This window comes from Camellia sinensis, chromosome 15 (assembly GCF_055761805.1).
Source record: "Camellia sinensis isolate YWXY chromosome 15, ASM5576180v1, whole genome shotgun sequence".
Taxonomy (NCBI): domain Eukaryota; kingdom Viridiplantae; phylum Streptophyta; class Magnoliopsida; order Ericales; family Theaceae; genus Camellia; species Camellia sinensis.
Window position 1 is genome coordinate 9,868,775 of NC_138975.1, and position 25,925 is coordinate 9,894,699.

At 30.5% G+C, this 25,925-nt stretch overlaps 1 protein-coding gene across 2 annotated transcripts; it reads right to left on the bottom strand.

Moving 5' to 3' along the window:
• Positions 1 to 14,223: 14,223 nt before the first annotated feature.
• Positions 14,224 to 25,658, bottom strand: LOC114267436 (GDSL esterase/lipase 1). 2 transcript variants are annotated; one of them, XM_082909334.1, is made up of 5 exons: positions 25,212 to 25,658; positions 23,270 to 23,400; positions 22,511 to 22,735; positions 19,938 to 20,184; positions 14,224 to 14,784 (listed from the first exon to the last, which is right to left on the bottom strand). In XM_082909334.1, exons 1-5 carry the CDS (start codon positions 25,501 to 25,503, stop codon positions 14,630 to 14,632), a joined length of 1,050 nt encoding a protein of 349 aa, XP_082765460.1. In that variant the 5' UTR covers positions 25,504 to 25,658; the 3' UTR covers positions 14,224 to 14,629. The 2 variants fall into 2 exon arrangements, with proteins under 2 accessions (XP_082765460.1, XP_082765459.1); XM_082909333.1 differs by lacking the exon at positions 14,224 to 14,784 and adding an exon at positions 15,109 to 15,478.
• Positions 25,659 to 25,925: the final 267 nt, after the last annotated feature.

Here is a 25,925-nt window from a genome sequence, read left to right on the forward strand (position 1 = left end):
AAGAATTAATAGTGAGAAATTATTAAATTATTTTTATATAAAATAATAAAATAAATAAAAAATATAAAAAATTGAACATTAATATTTTTAAAAAAATTCTCAATATATAAAAAATAAAAAATATAAAAAAATTTATAATCACCTCACTATTTTTCTAATACCATCTCTACCTACTCCTTTTCAATCCCCCTTTCAAAGCCTTTACTAATATCAAGGGATTAGGAGTCTTCTCCCATCTTTCAAAACAAACATGCCATATAGTAATCCCACCTCACTTTTAATCCCAATTCTCTCCCTATAACCCCAAACAAACGGGCGCTAGTCTCTTTAACTGACAAATATGAAATCCACCTATGTGATTATGAAGTTCTTTGACAAGATTACAACTATTGACCCTGTTTGGTAGAGCTGTAGGAAAGTGCTTATAGCTTATGCCATAACAGCTTATGGCTTATAACTATGAATATAAACTGATTTCTGACTTATAAATTAAGCTTCTTCTGCCACACTCAAAGAATAAGCTGATTTTTGACTTACAAAAAGTTATAAGTTGCATTGTTAAGTTAAACCAAACACATCAAAATAACTTAAATTAAGCTGAAAGTTGAAATAAGCTGAAAAAAAACTGTACCAAACAGAGCCATTATTAGCAATCTAACATTAAACCTTTATAGTCATTCTTGAGATACATAAGCCTAATCATAGGTGCTGCTAAACTAATCTACTAATTTTTTTTCTACACTCACCTAAGCACACCTTGAAACTGGTTTCATATTTATAAGAAATATAATGATATATAAATATAAATTTTATACAAAATTTTTATATAAAATGTTGTGACCCTTTATAGTTCATTCATCTCCAATCTAATTATGAAAGATTGTCATTATTAATTGAGTTTTGTTTTTTTAAGAAAAATTTATCTATAAATCAATTTCCTTATAAGAATCATGGCAGGTAGGAAGTGAGAACAGTAATGGCAATTGTAGGCTGGGAGGACCACATTTTTCCTTCACATTATTACTTCTCGGCCCTTGTTGTGAGAGTCCGGATCCTCTCCAGCTTCTCTCTCCTGCTCATCTTCCGATCAACGGCTAAAATAGAGTCACATCAACTATAAATAATGATTACTTTAAAAATACAATAAAATACATATTCTCACTAACACACACTCACTCCACACACACACTCTCAATCTGTCCCTTTATCTCTCTCCGTCCTTTCTCGCTTTCTCGCTGACATATCACAGCACATTCACACTTTCTCTGTCTCTCTGTCACATTTCTAAGACCATCTCCAACGGTTCATCAAACCTGGTATCAAATTTAAAATTTAATGAAAAAGTCACTTTTTTGAGCTCCAACGGTTTCACCAAATCGATATCAAATCGAGAATTCAGCAAATCTTTTACCAAAATGAGAACAGGCGAAGCATTTTACCAAATCACTGTTCTTAACCGTTGAGAGAGACCAACCGGTCAACCAGTCGGTTGCCCGGCCGGTTGACCAACCGGTCGACCGCCTAAAGGTTCAAACGGTTCGAAGAAAAGGTTCAAACAGTAAAAAAAAATAAATAAATAAAAAAAATTGCCTAATTGGTCGACCAGCCGGTCGACCACTAAAAGGTTCAAAAAGTTCAAAAAAAAAAAATAAAAAAAAAAAAAAATTTCGCTTAACCGGTCGACCGGCCGGTCGACCAACCGGTTGTCCCCGGCACAAATTTGATGAAAGTTCACCGTTGGAGCGAGTGGTATCAAATTTGGTAAAATGGGTCATTTTTTACTCAAATTTGGTGAAAAATCTGATTCACCGTTGGAGATGCTCTAACCAAAAAAAAATTAAAATCACACTTTCTCTCTGTATCACGTTTTTAATAAAAAATAAAAAACTATTTTAATCTTTTTGATTTTATTTTCATAATATATATATATATATATATATATATAATTTTTAATATCAAATTAGTCCAAGTTTGACAACTCAAAAAAAAGTCAAAAAAATAAAAAATTATCAAAAAAATTAAAAAATTATCACTATTTACCAAAACAATATAAAAAAATAATAAACATAATCACGTCTACAGCAGCCCATGTACAGACCTTGTCGCAGAGGAGTGAAGGAAAAATAAAAAATATTACATGTGTATATTGGATGGTAAAGTTGGGCCGCTGGGGGCTACCACATGTCCCGTTTTTCTAATCAAAACTGTTTAATGTGTAGAAATTGTCGAGTACTATACGCCTATAAAAAATCACATTTATAGGATATCACTAACTATATGATCAAATCAGTTTTGTACAAAAAATGGATGGTGTTATAGTTAACATGTTGCAAAAAAACTAACACGATCAGATAACTATTGATATCCAATGAACATGATTCTTTAGAAAGATATAGTACTCCACGAGTTGTACACATTGAACGGTTCCGATTAAAAAAAAGAGAACTTTGGTGGCCCCCACAGGCCGAATAACACAGTCCAATCAAAGGCCTAAAAGTAGACAATCTTTTCCCATATGCTTTTCAACAAAGGCACTGCCAGCCGTACCGATTCATTAATTATCTTATCTAATACACTTATTTATATAATATTTTAACACATATTTTTTTATAAAAAGTCAAAAAATTAAACTAAATATCCATATTTTGTTCGTTAATTTTTTAGTCAAAAAAGACAAAAAGTACACTTATTTAGGGTATCCCAAACAAGTCAAAATTATGAGACTTAAGGTAAAAATATAAAATGATGTCATTAAAATAATTAAAAATTAAAAATCCAGATGTAAAATTGAAAAAAAAGAAAGAAATTGACTGGCATCACTAGTATGTATACTAAAATTTAATATTTTATGAAAAATGTTTGGTGATCTGAATTTTTGTGGCTTAAATAATTTGAATATGTCAAAACGACGTCGTTTTATATTTAAAAGAACATTCAGTGTGTTTGGTTTGAGTTTTTTAGATTAAGTTTTTTAAAAATTGAATTTTTTGGTTTTCTTGTTTTTTTATTTTTAGTGAATATTTTTAAAATTTTAAACATTTTTTTTTACTTTTTTACATGTACCTTACTTAGATGTATCTAAAAAGTAAAAAATTGAGAAAAAATATTTTTAAAAATTAATAAATACATAAAAATATAAAAAATGTACTGAATTCTTATATTTTTTTTATATTTTTGGTATTTAGTGAATTTTTAAAGTATTTTTTTTACAATTTTTTTACTTTTTAGGTGTATTTATGTTTGGTGTGTGTAGAAAGTAAAAAAATTGCTTAAAATATTAAAAAAATTCAATGAAAATAAAAAAATACGAAAAATAAGAAAATTGAATTTTTGAGAAGTATTTTTGAAAAAATAGAACCAACCAAGCTGATTGTTTTGAATATTTCGAACCATTCAATTTTCGGATCAGTTAACATTGTTGATATTTTATTTATATAAAAAAAAAATTGAGGTTGGGGCATGGGTCCGTAGTATTGTTGTGTATGACCGCTTTTTCCCATGCTTTTGGCAAGTTGAAAAAAAAAGATTAAAAAGTCAAAAAATTACTTAAAAGGTTAAAAAGTACGGTTGCATAACTTTCAATCTTAATTTTTTCCTACACACTAATTCATACAATTTTTTAATACATATTTTTTCATAAAAAGTCAAAAAGTTAACCCAAACATCTATATTTTTTCTCTCAACTTTTTAGTCTAAAAAGATAAAAAGTACACATTTAGGACATCCCAAACAACCCTTAATTTCATTGAAACCAAACATTTAAAATAAGATTAATATTAAATATGTTTAATAAAAATTTAAAATAAATACTAATTCATACAATTTTTTAATACTATGTTTAGTTATACTTTCAAAATATTATTAAAAATCCGGACTCCTCTAGTATGCGACACAAAAATGAAAACACATTTTTAATAAAAAAATAAAAATCTATTTTAATCTTTTTGATTTTATTTTCATAATATATATATATATAATTTTTAATATAAAATTTTAATTTTTATAAAATTAATATCATTGAAAATATTCTTTTAAAATAAGACTAATATTAAACATATTTAATAAAAATTTAAAATAAATAAAAATTAATTACTATGTTTAGTTATGCGTTTAAATTATTATTTTTAAAATTTTCATATATGAAAATAATGACTTATTTAATGAAAATATACTTTTAAAATAAGACAAATATTAAATTTTTCAGAAAAAAATATATGAAAATAATGACTTTTAATTTAATTTTATTAACCAAAGGAGTTTAACTTTCATATATTTTTTAAATAATTTTAAAAATAATGACTTCATATATATTTTTTGGAATGAAGATTTTTTTTGAGATTTTAAAAAATAGCCTTGTTTGGTTTGTGTTTTGAAAAAAATTTTGAGAAAAATTCTCTACAAATAAGTTTTCAAAAATAATCAAACCAAACAAATTTTTCCAAAATTTTTTTTCAAAACTTGTTTGGTTTACAAATTTTCCAAATAAATATCTCTCTCATACACATCACATCAATCACTTTTTCCAAAACTCTCTTTCAAAATAATTTTTCAAAACATCTTTTGAAAAAAAAATCAAACCAAACAAATTTTCGTACTTTTTATCCTAGATTTTTGTGTGTTTTATTTCATCAAAATAATTTTTATATTTTAAAAATAATACTTTGAAAGCATAACTAAACATAGTAATTACTTTTTATTTATTTTAAATTTTTATTAAATATATTTAATATTAATCTTATTTTAAAAGAATATTTTCAATGATATTAATTTTATAAAAATTAAAATTTTATGTTAAAAATTATATATATATATATATATATTATGAAAATAAAATCAAAAAGATTAAAATAGTTTTTTATTTTTTATTAAAAACGTGATAGAGAGAGAGAGTGTGTGATTTTAATTTTTTTGGTTAGAAATGAGAGAGAGAGAGAGAGAGTGTGTGTGTGCGCGCGCTGTAATGTGTCAGTGAAAAAGGACGGAGAGAGAAAGGGACAGATTAAGAGTGTGTGTGTTAGTGAAAGTATGTATTTTATTTTATTTTTAAAATAATCAATCTGAGTCGTTTATTTAGATCAAGTTTGGCTAAGCTAAAAAAGTGTACTTATTTTATCTTTTTATATTTTTTGGGTCACATCAATCAACATCTCCTCTCTACTTTTTCTACACATAATACAAAAAAAGTCAAAAAGTGTACTTATTTAGTCTTCCCAAACTTGACCTTATTTGTAGTTAACGTAGCTCTATCTAAACTGTTGACTGGAGGATGAGCCGTTTATTTATTTGTAGTTGACGTAGCTCTATCTAAACTGTTGACCGGAGGATGAGCCGGAGAGAGAAGCTGGAGAGGATCCGGACTCTTGTTGCGAAAAGAGTTAAGATTCTCTCCTCAAACTTCCTCCTTCCTTTCCTACAGCCAACGGTCTAGATGCATTCAAACAGATCCAACGGTTCAAATTAACTCAGAGTTGCAAGCCACAAAAATAGTTTGTAGTAAGGCTGACACATAGACAAAGTACCACACAGAGCTTGAAACTCCCTAACCCACGTTAACGTTCAATTCAAACAAATTTAAAATATTTTTTTTATTATTTCATTTTGCCGCCTCAAATGCTATTTTAAAATTTTGATTTCAAATCTAACTCTTCGTTTGAGAAGTCAAGTTTAGGACTTTTTTGATTATTTTAATAACAAAAAATTAAATAAACTTTTTAGCATATTAAAATAAAATATTACATTATTTATTTCAAAAAAATTTTAAAAAATCAAAAAAAATCAAAAGTGTTTCCCAAACTTTAATCACAGGCTAAAATAGTCAAAAAAAATTAAAAAAATCAAAAAGTCAATCCACTTTCCAAACGAACCCTATATATACATACACATTTCTCTCTCTTCCTCATTCAATCTCCTCTCTCTCTCCATTTCTTCACACTTGCCTAACAAAGAATGAACTTATTATTTATTAAAAATAATAATCAAGAAACAAAGAATGAACTTATTATTTATTAAAAATATTACATAAATAAAATCATATGATATTTTAAACTTATCTAATAATTTTTTAAATGAGACATGTAAGGGTTAGAAATCCAACCCACTGTGTTTGCTCTAATTTTAAGGGGTTGTTTGGAGTGTCTTAAATAAGTACACTTTTTATCTTTTTTAACAAAAAAGTTGAGGAAAAAAGATGGATGTTTGGGTTAATTTTTTGACTTTTTACAAAAAAAATGTGTCTTAAAAATTTGTACAAATAAGTGTGTAGGAGAAGTTAGTGGAGTACATGTACAGGTTGGGCAGGGTAGTGGGTTGGTTAGGAGATGGGAAATGATTGCCTCATTTTCGGACTTGAATTGGACGGTGTTGTTTGGCCCATGAGGACCCACCACAGGTCCCGTTTATTTAATCGGAATTGTTCAATGTGTAGAACTCGTCGAGTACTATATACTAATAAAAAATCACTTTGATTGGATATCGATAGCTATTTGATCGTGTTAGTTTTTTTTTTTGCCAACTGTTTACTATAACATCATCCATTTTTTATACACAACTTATTTGATCATGTAGTTAGCAATATCCGATCAATGTAATTTTTTATAGGCATATAGTTTTGGACGAGTTCTACACATTCAACGGTTTGGATTATGAAAACAGGACCCGTGTTGGACCCCCGCGAGCCCAACATTACCGTCCAACTTAGTGATTTTATATATGTATTTTTTTTCCCTATTAGGTAGTAAATGGGTCAAGTTAGTCCCGAAAACTGTGTAAAGTTGGTTTGATTAAAATATTATGGATATTAATTTTTTTATATTTTTAATTTGTGAATAGTGATAACTTTTTTACTTTTTTTGTAATTTTTTGAATTTTGGATTTTTTGAAACACCCCAAACCAGGTCTGAATGTGTCTTCCACGATGGGAAATAAAACTTGTTTGCTTTTGACATGTCGCATGGTTAATTTCAGCGCAAATCAGCTTCAATAATGTGGACACAGAAATACTAGTCCTACGTTGTGGACTTCGTAGTTCCTCAATTTCAACTTAATCTTAGAGCATCTCCAATGATTGTTGCTATAATATTATTACTATTGCTATAATTTGGCAATGAATAGTACTATTTTGCCAAATTATAGCAATGGTGCTCCAATGGTTATTTGCTATTTTGACAAATTTCAACCAACTTTCTCTCCAAGTTTATAGGTATTGTTTGGATATAGGTTTTTTTTGTCTTTAGTGACATTTTTTTAACTGTTTCTAAAAAAAATTATATATTTACATTATTCCCGACTAGACAATATAAATAATGAAAAAATTTGAAAAATTGTAGAAAAAAATTAAATATAATTCACTCCACCAAAATTGATACAATTACAAAAAAAAAATAAAAATAAAAAATAAACTGGTGTTTGTATTTATTTTTGTTTGTTTGTTTTTTTTAGTCAAATAGAGCCCAACGGCTCTGTCTTGTTTCATCACCATCGTCTACGTGCAAATCATCAACGGTTGAGATGATTTGTGTAGAATCATCCAACCTTTATTCCTCTCCCTCTCACTCTGTCGCTCACCATTTTGTCCTCTCTCTCTCTCTCTTACATATCATCTCTCTTCTCTCTCTGTTCAGCAGTGATGGTGACCCCCGATCACCGAAGACCAACAACAACTTCTATCTCCCTCTCAAGCTCACTCTATCCTTCTCTGTCTCACTCTCACTCTTCGATCGGCGACGGTGTCTACCTCCAATCGCCAAAGACAACCTTTTATCTCTCTCCCTCTCACTTTTACTCTATCCCTCTCCCTCTCCTTCTCAGTCTCCTTCTCCCCTGAGTGTCGCTGTCTACCCCACTCCTCTCTTTCTCTCAGTCCTTTGTCTCTCTCGCTCTCTCTCACTCCTAGAACGGATTGGCGACATTGGACAAGATATTGAAGAAGATTGAAACCGTAATGAACACAAAGAAGATCATCTAAACAACACGAAGAAGATCAGCCCATTTCTATTAGATATTTTTTTTGACTTCACTGTGTTGATTTTCTAATTTTTTTTGACTTCACTGTGTTGGGAAATTGATTATATGTTTGGAAATTGATTCACTGTGTTGATTCTATGTTTGGAATTAATTCATTGTGTTGATCTTATGTTGAAATTGATTCATTGTGTTGATTCTATGTTTGGAAACTATTTTTTTTTTACTTCACTGTGTTGATTTTGTAGCTTGCTTCTGTGTTTGGAAATTGATTCTATGTTTTGAAAAATTGTGTGATTTTTGGGTGAATAGATTTTCCGTGTTTGGAAAGGATGATGAAAAATGAAGGGAGGAAGGGAGGGAACAGTTGGGTGTAGATGACTTGACAGCTGCCAAAGCTTGTGTCATATTTGACACAAGCTTTAGCATTTGCCAAAGATAGCAGCTGCTAAAACTCACCATTGGAGATGCCTTTCTATCAATTGCTGCTATAATTTGGCAATAACAGCTCCAACGGCACACCATGGTAGATGCTCTTACATGCGCTGTCTCCATTTGTTAATCTTGTCTATGCGAACATGTCATCATAAAAATTATGATTCATTCTTCTAATTTAGTCCCTTCAATTTTGGGATAAATTTTCCTTCATAACTCATCTCTTCATACCTTTTCATATTTCTTTTATGGGTTTTAATTCAAACTCGCACTGATAATTCAAACCGTCTATGTTATAGATTCCACAATGAAGGTCATCCATACAAAAAATTAGCTTCATCAGAAAATTATAAATACAAAAATCAACCGTATTTTATTTTATAAAATGAATGGTAAATATAATTAAATTTAAATTTAAACTATCAATTTTATAAAATAAAATGCGATTTGCTCTTATATTTATAGAAGGGGTGAGCAGCGGATATACCGATCCGCTAAAACCGTCCCAACCCGCCGCATTTTGGACGGATGCGTGATGACGAGCGGACGGTTGCGGATTGATTTTCTCTAATCCGCCAATTTGGCAGATGGATGGCGGATTTGAGGTTCCTTTGGTTGCAACCGAACCGCCAAATCGCGAGCACCTTAATAATTTATAAGGCTTTGTGTTTTCAATTTGTTTAAATATTTTGTTTGTGTTTTCAATTAAAAAAGAGTTCAAATATTTTGTTGAAAAAAAGTTTTCAATTTGAATATATTTTTTGAATTGAAGAAAATAAACGTATTATTTATCTATATTTTTTATTTTTAAATCTAACTCTAAAAGTAATAAATAGAAAATATGATATATGCTGGTTGATTTTTATTTTCAAAAACATATATAAATGTAACAATACAGAGACATACAATCTCTGCTATTACTCTGTTCATGGTTTTGGTGGTTTGAATTATTTTTATATTTTAAGAATCACAGACTGTAATATTTTATGTGGATGAGGTATGCTGTAATTGTAATATGTAGATGAGGCATACAGTGATTGTGATATTTTAAAGTTTCAAACTTTCTTTCTTTGGATGAGACATGCAGTAATTGTAATACATTTTTAAGTCATTGACTGTAATACTTTCATTTTATTTATTTATTTATTTTTTTGAGGAAGTGCACAAGTTGAACTATGTTGAAAATTTATAAAATTTTAAATCGCCAAACCACTAATCCGCCGGATTGGCGGACGAATGCGGATTGATTTCTCCAATCTGCCAATTTGGCGGACGGATGGCGGATTGAAGGTTCTGTGGACGCAACCGACCCGCGCCCACCCCTAGTTTATAGTTATTCGATGAAGTCAATTTTTTGCACGAATGACCTTCATTGTGAGGTCTACGAGATAGACGGTTCGAATTATTAGTGCAGGTTCAAATTAAAATCCATAAAAAAAAAAGTATGGAGAGATGGAGTATAGAGGGGAGCTTATCCATTCAATTTCACCTTTAATGATATGGAAATAGGAGACTTAAAGATAATAGAGAGAAAATGGGGAGTGTGAAATTGTTTCACACGAGTCTTAGCCACTTAGAGGATGTAGCGGGACTGAAAAATTATATGGCAAATTGCATCAATAGTTTCTCCATAATTTGTTTATAAAACTAAAGTGATCTTTTATAATTTTAATTGTATCTTTTTATTTTTAAATTTTTTATATTGTATCAATTTAGTTTTTTTTTTTTTATTGGTATAAGTCAATGATTAGTTGTTAGATTAGCAATTGGGAGAATTGAAATTCACACTCATACACCTTATAAGAAAATCTTGTCTCTCCCATTCTACTCTTGAGGAAATCCAAGACTTCCCCTTCTTAGGAGAAACCTAGGCTAAAGCTCCTTGATTATCAATTTAGTTTAATTGATTATGCTCCTCCATAAATTAGAATAAAATCAATGAACAAAATAGTATATTAACTCTTTTTAAGGTAATTGAAGGATTAGAGTCAAACTTAAAATGATGATTTCTATTTTAATGAATCATTTTATCCCTGATTTATACTCAATTTCTTAACAAATATTATCAATCGGAGGAAATTGACACAATGTGAAAAATTAAAAAAATAAAATTTTAAACTATAAAGTCTAAATTGATACAAGAAATAAAATTAATTGAATTATTAATTGAAATAAAATTTTGATATTATTAAAAATTATTAGTTAACTTAATAACTTATTAATAAAATGAATTATTTATTATGAAATGAGATATTTCAAGAGATGGAACATAAATTGTAAAATTATAGAGGACAAATTATATTTTAAGTAAATTTTAAAATTTTAAATTATATAAATGCAAATGAAAAGGTGAAAGCACTGTTGCCCCCTTTAAGGAGTACTTCTTGTTTTTTTTTTTTTTTTGAACATGAAAAAAAGGGCTCTGTGGTGTCATCATGGCCCCGTTGGGCCCTAACCCCGGAGTAACCGGTTGTCAGCCAGAAATTAACCCCCACTAAGTGAGGGACCCATCACTAGAGCACCAATGGAGCGCGAACACACGCCACAGCAGTGGACAAGTGTCGAGAGGATTTATAGAGCGTGTTCACCGAAGTAATTTCAAACACTCCCTCCCTAGGAATCGACCCTGGCACGCGACTGTGAAATGCCCCGCATTCTCCACCAGGGCACCAACCCTGGTGGTCCTTTAAAAAGTACTTTAACCCTAGATTTTGGGATACGTATCTATTCAATGCCCTTTGTCTTTTCTTTTTTTTTTTTCTTTATCTTTTCTTTTTCTGCTATCCATTTCTTCGCCGGAGATTTCCCCCCCTTTTTTTTTTCTTTCTAAAAACGTTTTCCTTTTGGTATTGATATCGTGCGAGAAATCACAATTCAATGATGTCTTTATAAAATAATTACAGATTTATAAAATTAAAATTCTTAATATTTATAAAATTTATTACTAATTTAAAAAATAAATAAAAATATAATGGATGATACAGTTATGATACGACGGGTTCCTGGTAGAACGGGTCGGACTGATCCACGCTTCTCGAGCCAATATCTGAGTGGTCAAGCCCACCTGCGAACCTGCACAAGAGTTCAACGGGGAATGGGGTGTCCCCCAGCGAACCCTCCGACGAGCAAGTTAGAGAGATGGAGAAGTGGAATGTAGAGATATGAATTAGAGATAGAAAGCTTAGCCTTCTTCTTGTCTCCAATGTTTGCTTATATCCTTTGGTAATCATTTCGTTATCCCGTCCTATCTGTCACATTGGCCCCAAGTCTATGCTGTAGCTTACCTTGTTCAAGGTGAGGGCATGCCGTCCCGACGGAGAGGTGTTGTCGTAATAAATGCTGTGAGAGGCTGCATTAATGGCGATGTGCAGTGACAATAACTTTGCAGATCTTTGTCTGATGATGTGGCTTGCCCTTTACGTGCCACGTGTCTGAGTATCATTGGTCATTCATGTCATGTTGATTTCCGGCTGTGCTGGGCCTTATCAGTTGGGTTATGTCTAGGCCCCTAAGTGGTAGGCTTGGGTTGTTCATAGTGGGTTATGGCCTTTCTAGGCCTAACCACATCAATAATAATTTCTCCAATATTATCTCAACGTTCAACACTATCAAAAACCAACGGCAGTACTCGTCGGGGCTTTTTCGAAAATAAGCTAAAATAGCAACTTATTTTTCAAACTACGCTTAATTTGGACGAAATTTCCAAAATAAGTTAAAACGTTATTACAAATCACGCTTTCACCATATTTCTGACCCGGTTGCGAAAAATTGATAAAATCGTAAAAGAGTGGTCACAAACCACGCTTTTAATTAAGAAAGCGTGGTTACGAACCGTGCTTTTAAGGAAATCTATTTTTGTGAAGAAGGCGTGGTTAGAAATCACGTTTTTAAATAAAATTGTTTTGTAACCAAAACATAAGACAAGTAGGGAGGTAGTTCAAACGGTAGTGTGCTATACAGGGTTCAATTCCTCCCATCTCCAAACTCTTGTTTTTTTCAAATTCAATTCAAATTTTTTTTTTCCTTCCACTTACTCTATATTTTATATATTTATTATGTAATTTTTTTTTATCAAAAAAAGTAAACATTTGTTTGGTTAACTAATATTTATAATAAAAATTATATTTAAAATAAAAAATAATTTTTTTTTATTTTTTGAATATTTAAAATATTAAAAAAATATACACATAAATGTATGAAATATAATTCATATTAAAATAAATAAATAAATATTTATGTGTCGTATTTTTTTAATATTTTAAATATTAAAAAATTTTATTTTTTTATTTTAAATATATAATTTTTATTATAAATATTTTTATTTTATTTTATAAATATATTTTTAAATATTTTGATTTTTTTGTTATGTGTTTGGTTACGATTTGAGTGTAGAGTTTTGAAAATAGTGTGAAATTTCAAGTTAAGTGTTTGGTTATGAGGTTTGAAAATAATTTTTTAATTGTGTTTTGAGTTATTTGTTTGGTTATGATATGAGTGTGAAAATGTGTTTTAAGTTTAAATATTAAAATTAAAAAAATTAAAATATTAGAAAATAAAATAAAATAAAATATTTAAAATAAAAAAATTATATATTTAAAATAAAAAAATATATCCAAAAATGTTGTTTCAAACACATTTTCACACTCATATCATAACCAAACACATAACTCAAAACTCAATTAAAAAATTATTTTCAAACCTCATAACTAAATACATAACTCAAAATTTCACACTACTTTCAAAACTCTACATTCAAATTGTAACCAAACACATAACAAAAAAATTAAAATATTTAAAACTATATTTATAAAATAAAATAAAATATTTATTATAAAAATTATATATTTAAAATAAAAAATAAATTTTTTTAATATTTAAAATATTTTAAAAAATACAACACATAAATATTTATTTATTTATTTTAATGTGCATTATATTTCATACATTTATGTGTTATATTTTTTTAATATTTTAAATATTAAAAACTTTATTTTTTATTTTAAATATAATTTTTATTATAAATATTAGTTAACCAAACAAATGTTTTACTTTTTTTTGATAAAAAAAATTACATAATAAATATATAAAGTATAGAGTAAGTGGAAGGAAAAAAGAAAATTTGAATTGAATTTGAAAAAAAACAAGAGTTTGGAGATGTGAGGGATTGAACCCGTACATCTCTCATAGGAAGGAGCACATTACCATTTGAGTTACCTTCCTACTTGTCTTATATTTTGATTGCAAAACAATTTTATTTAAAAGCGTGATTTCTAACCACGTTTTTTTTACAAAAACAGATTTCCTTAAAAGCGTGGTTTGTAATCACGATTTCTTAATTAAAAAGCGTAATTTGTGACCCCGTTTTTACGATTTTATCATTTTGTCGCGGCTGGGCCAAAAATATAGTGAAAGCGTGATTTGTAATTATATTTTAGTTTATTTTGAGAATTCCGTCCAAATTAAGCTTAATTTAAGAAATAAATTATTATTTTAACTTATTTTGGAAAAAACTCCGTACTCGTCTTTGTTGTCAATAGTGCTCCCAACTTTATGCCCTGTGGTAGGCCACAAAGGCATAAAAATAAAAATAAATAAATAAACAAAACTCCCAAATTATGTAAATGTTTGTTTCATTAAAATAAAATAAAACTAAAACATGCATTGTAAACGACATAATCATTTATTATTGTAAGAAATGATCAATATATAAGAAGATTAAAAGAATGATCATTTTATTTAATTTCATTCACTATCATTTTAGTAGCCAATCATTACCTTATAGCATGAATAATAAGTTTTTCAAATTGCGAATCTTATTGGAGATTTAACTTCTCAAGAAAATCTTTTAATTTTATTATTTTTCATCGAGATGACAAACCGAGCGACCGAAAGCGGAATCTCTTCCCTCTAAACATGAAAACCCGAATTGGAGATAGCCAATCTTGCCAACAGATGAGCTACCTCATTCCCCGTCCTTCGAACATGGCATACCATGAAGGAGCGAAACGAGGACAAAACTTGACGAATTTCCATAATAACAGGACCAAATCCAGCCAGCACAAAATCAGCACATCCATCATCTATAATAGCAACGCTGCTTCCGCCTCCAAGAAATCCACATCCGAGATCAGCCCCACCTGTTCAGATAGAGAGGCCATTCCCTGGCCCAAATTATTGCGAACAATTACGCCTAGACTCGACACATGCTGCACTCTACCCATCACTCCATCAAAGTTTAGCTTGTATACTCCCACGGCCAGAGGCAGCCAGCCAAAGAAGCCAAAGGGGGCAGCGGGGAAAGATTTGCCTGAGCATCAATAAAATCTGAAAAACTATTAAGTGCAATGGCCGCCACCTCCTCAGCTCGTCTTTGAGATTTCGCAAAAGTCACTTGATTTCGATGTAACCAAATGTCCCAACACACCAAAAACACAAGACTCAAAACTTTGAAACCATGAGATGAAGAAATCTTATTTGAGTAATATTATAAAATCTAACAAATTTTATCATTCTTCTTTAGCTACTAATGTGGTACAAATCATATCATTCAAAGTAGGGAAGAACAGAACAACAAAATATTAGTCTTGTAGACCGCGTGTACATAATAATGAACCACTTATTTATTTGAGTAGAATATGATTTTTTTTTTTTTCTCTTTCCAACGTGACAAAGTCTAACCAAATGTTCCTAAAATAATAGGAGAGAGCCTGTAAATGACAAGATATATGTAATCTTATCTCATTAAAAAAAAGGTTCGAGTCAATACAAATAAGAAATGAAGAATCTCATAGTAAATCTACATTAACAACACATTTAAGCTAATAATTAGTTCACAGTGTTGATAAATATTCAGAAAAACCAAACAGTTGTTTTACATTATAAGGCCCTGTGACATTCCCATGCCCACTCCAAATTAAATTAGCAAGTTGAAAGTTAGTCTCTTCAGTGGTATGAGCAGAGTCAAACCAGACATAGTTGCTAGGATTGCTACATAACTCGTACTTGATTGTTCCATTGTTTACACCACAGTTAGATGCCCTGTATTGTCCACTCCCACAACATGCACTCTTCCCTTCCTCAAAACCTTCATATCGCACATCACAATTCACAACAACAAAATTATAATTATGAACATGGGTTAATTCACTTTTATTCCCTAAATTATCGTCATTTTTTTTTTTAATTTCATCATTACACTATCGATTTCATTTATTTAGTGTAGAATTTCTGATTTCAACTAATGTGATCGAATTGGTGATTATTGTCTAAGTTACTAACCGTTAAAGCTTAATTTGATGCACAAAAAGATAATGGGGGATTATATATAGGTTCTAATAAGTTGATTTATTGTCCAATAGGTTCTATGATAATTAATGACATTTTTCATGAAACACTATTAAAAATGTCACTAATTATAAGTTTTACCGACAGTTCAAAATAATCATCACAAAAAAAGTCACTAATTTTTAACTTTTAGCGACAGTTTGAAAAATTCGTCACAGAAAAATGTCACTAATTGTAAGTTTTAGTGACAATTTATAAAAACCGTGACAAAAAAAACAACACTATGTGTCAATTTTTAAAGATGTGTAAACAATTGTCATAAAAAATATTTTTAGCAACAATTTTATGAGGACTTATTTTCAATAGGACTTGATGAAAATTAAGTCTAACTATTAAGACTCATCGTTTGGAAACATGTTTTTTTAATAATTTTTTGGCTTTTTAGCTAAAATTTGATGAAAAAAAACTAGTATGTTTTGGATGATTTTTTTGATTTTTTACAAAAAGATGTGCAAAAAATAGAAAGAAAAAGGAAATCTTTCACTTTTTGGTATAGGTTGTTGGTTTATTATTTTTTTTAGTGACTTTTTAACTTCTAGGCTAAAAAGTGAGTAAAAACAATGGATTTTTTTTATTGTAAAGTGTAAGTTGTCCAATATTGTATAAGTAAAAAAATAGATGTGAGACCCCTAACTTTTGTAAACCTTATTAGGTCCCTAAATTTTGAGTTATTATAATAAAGCCCTTAATTCGTTGATTATTCGCAAATTAAACCCTAGAACTGAAAACGCATTACGAACGAACCCATATAAATCCTAATCGACCCTGGAAGCTTAGAAATCATTTCTAATACTCTAATATTAATTATTTAACTCTCAAATTTTAGATTGATCGCTCTAAACCTTAACTTCCGATTTTCACAATTTTCGTTCGGTTATTTACCTTTAAATTCAAAGCAAGATACTACAAACCGAATTATTTTTCCTAATACTAATTTATTAACTCTACACTTGAAATAGATACTTTAATTGAGCCTAAGCCCTCATATTTTTATTAAATCACAAATTGACCCCAAACAAGTACCATTATTTATTTATATATACACTTGTATCCTAAAATCTTTTTTTAAAACATTTTATTTTACAAATTCCAACAATTGTACACAAAAAAAATATAAAACAAGTCCATCAATTCACCATCACATGGCTAGCCATCACCATTGTAGGTGTAATGAATGTACTATGAGTCAATTTTTCATGATTTAAAGAAGAAAAATCTTTGATTTGGTACAAACTTTTACATAAATGAATATAAGCAACTAGGTTGGTTTGATTAGGAGGAAAACCCTAACTAGATCATATTTATGAACCTCATAAGACTTTTAATCCTCCACTATTCCATTGAATTCAAACTAAATCTAAACTATCCAATCCAATTCCAACCAAATGGCATTTAGCACATTTTGCACCAAATTCATTATATAAACAACCCCTCCCCTAGCATTTTACATACTGGAACAACACTTATACACACTATATTCAGCTGAGAGAGAAGAAAGGAAGGTGGGTGAGCTTGGTAGAAGAGAGGAGAGGAAGAAAAAGTTTGCTAGCAATTCCAACAACCCTTATGTAAGCCACAACACAACTCTCTCTTTCATTTTCCTTTTTCAAATACATGTTATTAGAAGTTTAAAATGATATTTTTATATGTGTTCTAATGGTATTCTTGTATTAAAAATGAAAGGAGTTGAACCTTGATTCTACCCTTCTTCTATTTTTCTTAATCGGTATAAGGCTACATTTTTCCCTATCAATCTCTCAAAATTTTCAAAGGCACACCTTCACCTTAAATTTCTGAGTTTAATACATATTATTTAGCATGTTTTCATCACAAGATAAGTGGAAAATTTCCCCTAGCTGACCTCTTTTCTCACTAACTTTCTATTTTCAAGAATTGTGCCAGAAAAATCTATTTTACAGCCACCTTACGAAAATTTGTAGAAAAATGTATAAAAATATTCTGGACCTCCATTTTATGTCAAAATCTTTCTTAAGGAGTTATCTTTCAAGGAAAATTGGTTTCATTGAAAATGAGTGAGCGATTTGTGAGAAAATCTGATTTTCGTAACGGTCGACGAATCTGGACAAAGTTGGAGTATTTCTGAAATAACTACAAATCTAGAAAAGCTATTCCATTTCCGAAAAATGTTATGAAAACTAGATAAAATTCCCTATGAACCATAGAAAGGCCGGGCTCTGGAAAAATCTGAAATAGCCATTTTGAGTATAATCTTTAGGTAGTACTGAATCTGAAAATTCTGTTTTCATTAGTGTTTTATGCTCTTCTGTTCATGAATATGCTTATTAATTTATGATCATGTCTTGATATGATATTTCACATGTCATAGGTTTATGTATTTTATTTTAATCCTTCGATGGTGCTCACACTTATACAAATCTGGAAATTATATTCATGTGCGAATTTATTCCCTTAACTATTTGAATATGCCTAGAGTTACTTGTGCCTATCTTCATATGTGAATCTCATGTGTTGTAACTTTATTTCGTTCTATTTGTACTATTTAGTTATTCAAACTTGTACAATAGATGTTGTTTCAAGAGCATGTCCTAACCCTAACTTAAATTATCTAACTCAAACGGGAAACTTATTGGGTGGTAATGGGTTGCGAATTTTTGGACAAGATTACTAAGATATTGATTGGTTAAAGGGATGCGTTCCCTATTTGGAAGTTAAAATCTTGCGCAAATGGTTTTCAGAACCCTTGAACGGAGCGGTTGTATTCAGACCCTAGGTATTTGGTGTAAGGAGGGATTTAGGCAAGGCCCATTATTACCATCTCTTTTGAGGCCCTATGGTTAGCGCTACGCGGTATATAACCGTTGGTAGGCATCCGAGATTAGTTCTGCAACAAAGCAGTAAAAGAGGCGGCATACCGAATAATCCGCGTCTGATTCTTGTGGTTGAGAGGACGAAGTCTCTTTGGGAGATTTCTAGATTTCTAACATCTAACCTTGTAATCCTTTATTATTGAATGATTATTATGCTTCATTACTTGCTTGTTATAATTGTGATGGTGTATTGGATTGGGAAAAAAGAATGGGGTGTGCGTGCGTTTACTGGACATTCAAAGCTCATGGCGTTTCATGCTAGGTATCGAAGAAACGTACGAAGCCAACAAAGAGTCAAAGACATTTGAAGACTTAAGTTTTCCTTAGAGAAAGTTTGGAACCATTTCGCTCATTAGTCTAATTGTGCTTTTATTTATTCTTTTTGGATTGTAACAGTAATGGAACTCGTTTTAAATTTGAGACGCTGTAATTATTATTTACTTTGTAATCCTATGCCTATCTCTGCGTTGCTTATGAGACCTTGCGTGCCTTTTAAGATTTGTCAAAAGGATGATGCGCTACCTAAGAAAGCTAGACTTAGAAGGGAGGCTAACTGAACTCCTCTGGCGATCTGGGATCTTACTTGGTTATTGGCCATAGGACTCATTAGTGTCGTTTCCTAGACTCCTAACCTTAGATAAACCCTATATTTAATTGATAATATATTCTCTGAAGTTCGCCATTTTTGGGACGTCACAATAGATGTTTAGTGGTATGATTTAGGTTATCTAAATTGTAAATTTTATTTTTCCTATTTAACTAGAATTTCACTATTAATCCAATTGGATCATATGAACTAAAATCAGAAACTCTAAGGACTAAATAAATAAAATTGATAATTCAACAATGTTTTTTTTAAAAAAAATGATAATAGTTTAGAAGATAAAGTAAAAGAAAATTTCACTTTGTATTCCTATACTTTACATTCAATCCTACTTTCTTCAAGTCTTTTTAATTGTCGCAATCAACCGATTAGATTTCGAATCAAATTGCAATTAATTGGACACAAGCTTACAACATTGTTTCAAAAACTATTGGAAGGACTAAAGTAAAATTTTAGTAAAAGCACAAGAGTGTTAAATTTAAAATAATAAGATTTTGATAATAAAAAAATATATATATAGGGTACTAAGTGCAACTAATACTATCATGTGATTATTCTCCGTTAATTTTTGAAACAACATTATACAAATAGGCTCAATTGCAATTTGACTCGAAATCTAGAGAGTTCAATGAGACAATAAAAAGTGAACCAAAACAGAATTAAATATAAAATGTAAGAGTGCAAAATAAAATTTACCCATATTAGAGCAATAAAAATAAAATAAAGTATGTTAAATGAGAGCTTACCATATTTGGATGGGTTAGCAATTCTATCATAAAGTGCATTGTAGTAATCAAAAATTGAATATTGGAACCCAGGGAGGTGGCTCTCTAAATTCTTGAGTGATTGGGCAAGAAGTGTGTTGTGTAGGGTGGCAAGTGACATGGCAAGTTGGTCACAGTTGCCAAGATGTTCAAATCTTTTGCCAGGTGTGCACCCTAACGGCCCTGCATTCTGAAATGCTATTTTCCTTCCTCCCATTTCATATATTTCCTGCAAAAATTAATCATCAGCAAAACAAAACAAACCAAATTAGACTTCACCTTCATAAGGAATCTTATGTGGATTTTATGCTTTACTTAGTTACTTAGCATACAACTCTCCTCCTTATTTGAATTGTAAATTTACGGAGCGTTTGGAAAGATTAGCTTTTATCATAAAACCACTAAAAAATCAATTCTCAAACGAACTATATGTAAAAGATTAAACACTAAATATGACCACGCCAAAATAGTACATAATACATTTATAAGAATAATTCTTAAATTAATTTTGATAGTAACGGTTGAAGTCCCTTGTTGTCTTCTTGTTCAAAATAAAAATATAATTTCCTTATAAATCACTAAATTTCATAATATTTTAACAAATGTCGTTTGTCATAAATTAGTCAAATGAATAGAAAAATAATGATGTGATCATTTTTAAACAAAAATGCCTATTTCACTATTCATTATTTTTATGTCCAAACATCACCATTGGAAAATAAGTGTAACTATTTAAGTTATTAGCTAAAAGAATAATGTGATTATGTTATTTGACTTCAATATATATTTAAACACAAAATATCAGAGAGTAATATAGTACTTTTGATAACCTCCACTGTAGTAGAGATCAATGTATCTTCATCAAAACTATGTGATGAAATTGAGCAATCTTCACTATATTTAAATAAATAAATTCTGTTTGTGTACTAAATTACAAACAGAATTCAAAAGAATAATAAGAAATGAGAGAGAATGTTTGATTACAAAAATCAAACCAATAAATAAAAATAAATAAATAAAAACAGATTTTATTTTGTTACAAAAACAAAATCAAAATTTGATATAAATAAATGAAAACAGAAAAATAAATAAACAATTTACTTTATTAAATTCTTGAACAATATTACGATCAAGTCCAGTGTTTGACACTGTGTCCTTAAGACAGATTCGTCTTCTTCACGGTACTTTCAGAATATGAACGTTTATTTCTCAAGAGAAAATGATCAATCAACGAAAAATAGCAACACTACAAATTTTTCGTACAACGAACACACTAAGTGTTTATACTCTTTCTCACAGAAATTTAGATGCAGCAAAATACAGAGAGCAGTAGTAGATTTGAGGACGGAAATTGGAGTAAAAATCCAAATGAGGGACTAGTCTATTTATAGGTGTAATGGTGACTTTTCAGTTTGAATCCAACAGGTAGCAAATCTGTTTTGAACAAATACAGTACCTGTTCGGCTCTGTTTTGAACAGATATAACTTGTTCAGTTTGAATTTGAATAAATAACTGAATCTGGTTTGAATCTCAAATAGATAAAACAGTTTTTGGTTTTGAATTTGGACAGATTCTGGTCTGTTTTGAACCTGTACAAAATTTTGAAAAGGTGCAACAATTTTGAATTAAAAAATTGATATTTAACTTGGACAAATTTTATTTTACCAAAAAATAAAATTGAATTCAAATGTTTTTTGCCCAAAAAGATAAGTATTGGGCCAGACAAGCCCAACCCAACCTCACACCACGCACCTGCGCCCAAGCCCAGCCTACCCAACTAGACAGACGACAGCGCGCGTGTAGTGATTTTTGAGTCCAATGAAGATAAGTATTAGGCCGGATAAGTCCAACCCAACCTCACACCACGTACCCACGCCGACCGAACGGCACGCGTGGTGATTTTTGGGTCCACTGGGTCTAACCCATTTTGCCCATAACCTCCATCTCTACAAAACTTGGATGCCCCTTGAGGCCTACCCCAAGTTTCAATCCCATGCCTTATAAACCCACTCAAAACTTCTCACCAAATCAATGTGGGACAAGCCTTATTCAAACTTTTAAGGATTTTCCACCAGAACTCCATTTCCATGGAGCTCAATTTGGCTTCAAATTCCCATTCACCCGATAATAGTTTTGAGCAACCAAATATATCACGTGAATCAAAACGCGGCATAGAACGTGTTACCACTTAGACCCGCGAAATACGACGCATGGGTCCTACCTAAAAATTAGACCAAAGTTTAGAAAAATTCTATTTTTATTCCCAGATTTTTCCAGAAACCATTCTAACACTGATTATTGTAAATTTTTCATTAGTACCTTAAAATTAAGGAGCAATTACATGTCAGTGAAATAGACAACAAAAAATATTAGACAGACCCCACACCTTTTGAGTTACATCCCACTACACAAGGAGTTGCACCCCTCATGTTTTACGAAAAATAAAAAAAATTGATCTTCTACCATGTATTGTTCTTTTCCCTAAAATTGATGAACTCAAGACAATTGTAGAAATGTATTGATCAATCAATAGAGAAATGAACATGAGTCTTACTTGGAGAACATTTGTTAAGTTGCCAATCACCATCCCAACATACTCTTTCTGGGAGGAAAGAGTTATGTTGGGATATGATGAAGAAAGGGTGAAGTAATCATTGCCTCCAATGCTGAACAAGTAAACTGCTCTCTTTAGCAATTTCTTGGCCTCTTCATTTCCTAACTTTTGCTTCAACCACTCCTCCACCTTCTTAAAATAGCTTAATTGCTCATTCAGATCTATCTAAAAAAACAACCACACACAGAGAGAGACTAATTAGCACTTTTGAAATAAATGCCCAAATTCCAAATCCTTTTTTTACTTACCAAAAAGAGAGCTCTGTTTTTATATTTTTGCATAAATTATGAATACACCGCTTGAGATTTGTCTAGAATAATTATTACATCATGCTCCTTCAAATTGCTAATCACATAACAAATGACCTCTTTCATTAATCAATCGTTGAATCAATTAATTATATTATTATATAAAGAGTAGTTAGGAATTTTTGTTTTTTCCCTGTTAACTCTGTTGAATGAAAATTTGACAAATTCTGACAAAAAATATTTATAATTTTTAGAATTATAAGTGACAATTCGTATTTTAAGAAAATTTCATGGGATATTTGTAATTTACCCTATATTTTTTTAAAGATAAATTTGTTGCTACAAAAATTGATGCATTTGATTGTTTTGTTTAGGTAGGGTAGGGTTTGAATTTTTTTTATTATATCTATAAAATAAAATAAGTTATTAAAAAAAAAAAAGTGATACATACGGCTGCCATTTGAGGATGAGGTGCTTCAAGAGCACAAGCACCGGCTGATGCAAAGTTGGTCCCGGCTGTAAAATCATGCTCACCACCAGGTTGCAGGTATGGTGTCAACATAGGCAGCTTTGCAAACAGTGCTGCATCCAATTTTTTTTTATTTATTTATTTTAGAAGAAAAAAAGTTAGGAATTCGTAACACCTTATCATAAGCAAATTAGTGAAACACGAAAAAGTGAGTATAAATAAATAAGAATTGTAAATTACATTTCACAAATAAAATGTTAAATATTAATTATAAAAAAAAATAAATAATATTTTGCACTCCTGTATTTTACATCAAATTTTATTTTGATCCTTACACATTAAATTATAACAATCAACTACTTACATTTTTAGTTAGGTGACAATGTCATTTTTTTTTCCTGTTATTTCACTATATAAGCTTTTAATAGAAGATCCAAATTCGGCTACCTCCCCCATCATTAAGGTAGAACATCATAAGCGAAACTATTGTTAAGGGAGACCAGGGTGTGTGAGGAGTTGATTGTCACAATTTAATATGTAAGGATTGTAAGATGAGTCCAAGCAACCTTGCCGGGGCGATCCCGCAATAGAGGGAGGCGGAAACATGTTCACTGTGTCACTGATTGTACGATTTGACGGTTGAAGGGCGTGTAATAAGTAAATGATTACGAAATGAAGATAAAGGAGGAAAATCACTCTCATTTCCTCCCTATAAACATTTTGTCCCAAATTTTACATTAAATTATGACTATATTTAGCTAAAATAAAACACAGATTATGAACGACTAAGGAGATGAAGTAGGATTTTGCAGAAATTTGAATCACGAAACTATGTTTTCTATAATAACACAGTCCTCCATCTATTCTTCTTATACTCTCTCTTTGATTTCTCTAATTTTTTTTATTTATTATTTTAAAAGCTTTATTTTATTATATATTATATTATATAACTCTTACATGTTTACATACTTACCACGTTGAACAAAGTATATGTTAGTGAAAAATGGAGTTAATTTTTTTTCTTCTTTCATTTTGTAATCACATACTTATCACATAAGACCATCTCCAACGGTTTACCAAAGTTGACATCAAATTCAAATTTTGATGAAAAAGTTACTGTTTGGTGCTCCAATGGTTGCACCAAATCGATATCAAATTAAGATTTTATCAAACAATTCATCAAACTGAGGACAAGATACTGATTTCACCAAAACACTGTTTGTGACCGTTGGAGGGAGGACCCGGTCGACCAACCGGTTGCTCGGCCATTTGACCAACCGGTCGACCGATTTCCTTTACAATTGGTGGGTTCAAACCGGTCAAAAAAGGTTGAAACAGGTTAAAAAAAAAAAAAAAAAAATTATTTTGCCTTACCAACCGGCCGGTCAACCAACCGGTCGACCCAAACATCTGAAATGATAATGAAAACTGCAAATATGATTAGTCTGTTATCAAATTAAAGAAACAATTGTTTAATCATAGATTCATCTGATTGCTGAGATATGCACAATACATCTTTACTGAAACCACCAAACATCTTTATGGAAATAATTGATAAATCTATTGATGAATCTATGAAAGCTGCAATTGTTTACATCATGAAAAATATTTACGCTTACTTGTCGATCAACTGGTTGACCCACGGGATTTGATGCACCGTTGGAGCGAGTGGTATCGGATTTGATGAAATGGGTCATTTTTTACTCAGATTTAGCGAAAAAAGAAATTCACCGTTGTAGATGCTCTAACTAGCTAAATTTTGTTAAAAACTTAAAAAATGAAGTAACAGGGACATTAACAATTGACCAGTAGTGAAGTGTAGGAATGAAAATGAAATTTGATGCAAAATGCAGGGTGCAAACTATAATTTATTCTTTAAAAAAAAATGAATGAAAGGTAATGATTATGTGGATAGATCACGTACCGATGAAATCAGGGACAATACGACCATCGCTGAGTCGACCAGTGGGATGATTGAAGAAGGTTTGCCCATATGGGTAATAACTGGAAGCACCTGGTTTGCTTCCATTGATGTACTGGTTGTTTCCTGGATCGAATAGCGAGTCTCCGAACACGAACAAAGCCGATTTCTTTGTGGGTTTCACGGACTCAGTGGTGGTGGATATGACAATACTTGCAAAGCTTGTTATTATTATTAGGACACACAACTCATGAATGCTCAACTTCGCCATAGATGATGATGCTATCTTAACCATCACTCCCCTTATCACTATGCGTTGAAATTGTGACTGTGAGAGAGTAGAGAGAGAGAGAGAGAGAGAGAGAGAGAGAGAGAGATTGTGTGTGTTTTCTTTGTGTGTTAGTGTGTGTTTTTAGAGTTTTATTTTTTATTTTTTATTGGGACTTGCATGTGACCCTAGTTCGGTTTAGGGGAATTTTGAAAAAAAAGTGAGCGTAGAAAAAATAATTTCAAAATAATAATAATATAAATTTTTATTACATAAATTTATGTATAAATTACTTGTGTCACTGTCGCTTTTTGTCATCACTTCACTATAAATTATTAATTTATTTTTTAAATATTTTTTTCATAAAAATAAAAAAAGTAACTATAAATAATACTCAAATCAAGCGTTAAATTTCTACCAAATGGAACTTTTAAGTCTTATTTGTCATA

What these genes read in the sequence shown, in the direction of transcription:
- LOC114267436 (XM_082909333.1), bottom strand. Translation starts at nt 25,503, where the DNA reads ATGGTTAAGATAGCATCATCATCTATGGCGAAGTTGAGCATTCATGAG. An exon ending in TATTGTCCCTGATTTCATCG is followed by an intron (nt 23,401 to 25,211) that starts GTACGTGATCTA and finishes AATTGGATGCAG; the next exon opens with CACTGTTTGCAAAGCTGCCT. An exon ending in CTCATCCTCAAATGGCAGCC is followed by an intron (nt 22,736 to 23,269) that starts GTATGTATCACT and finishes TTGTTTTTTTAG; the next exon opens with ATAGATCTGAATGAGCAATT.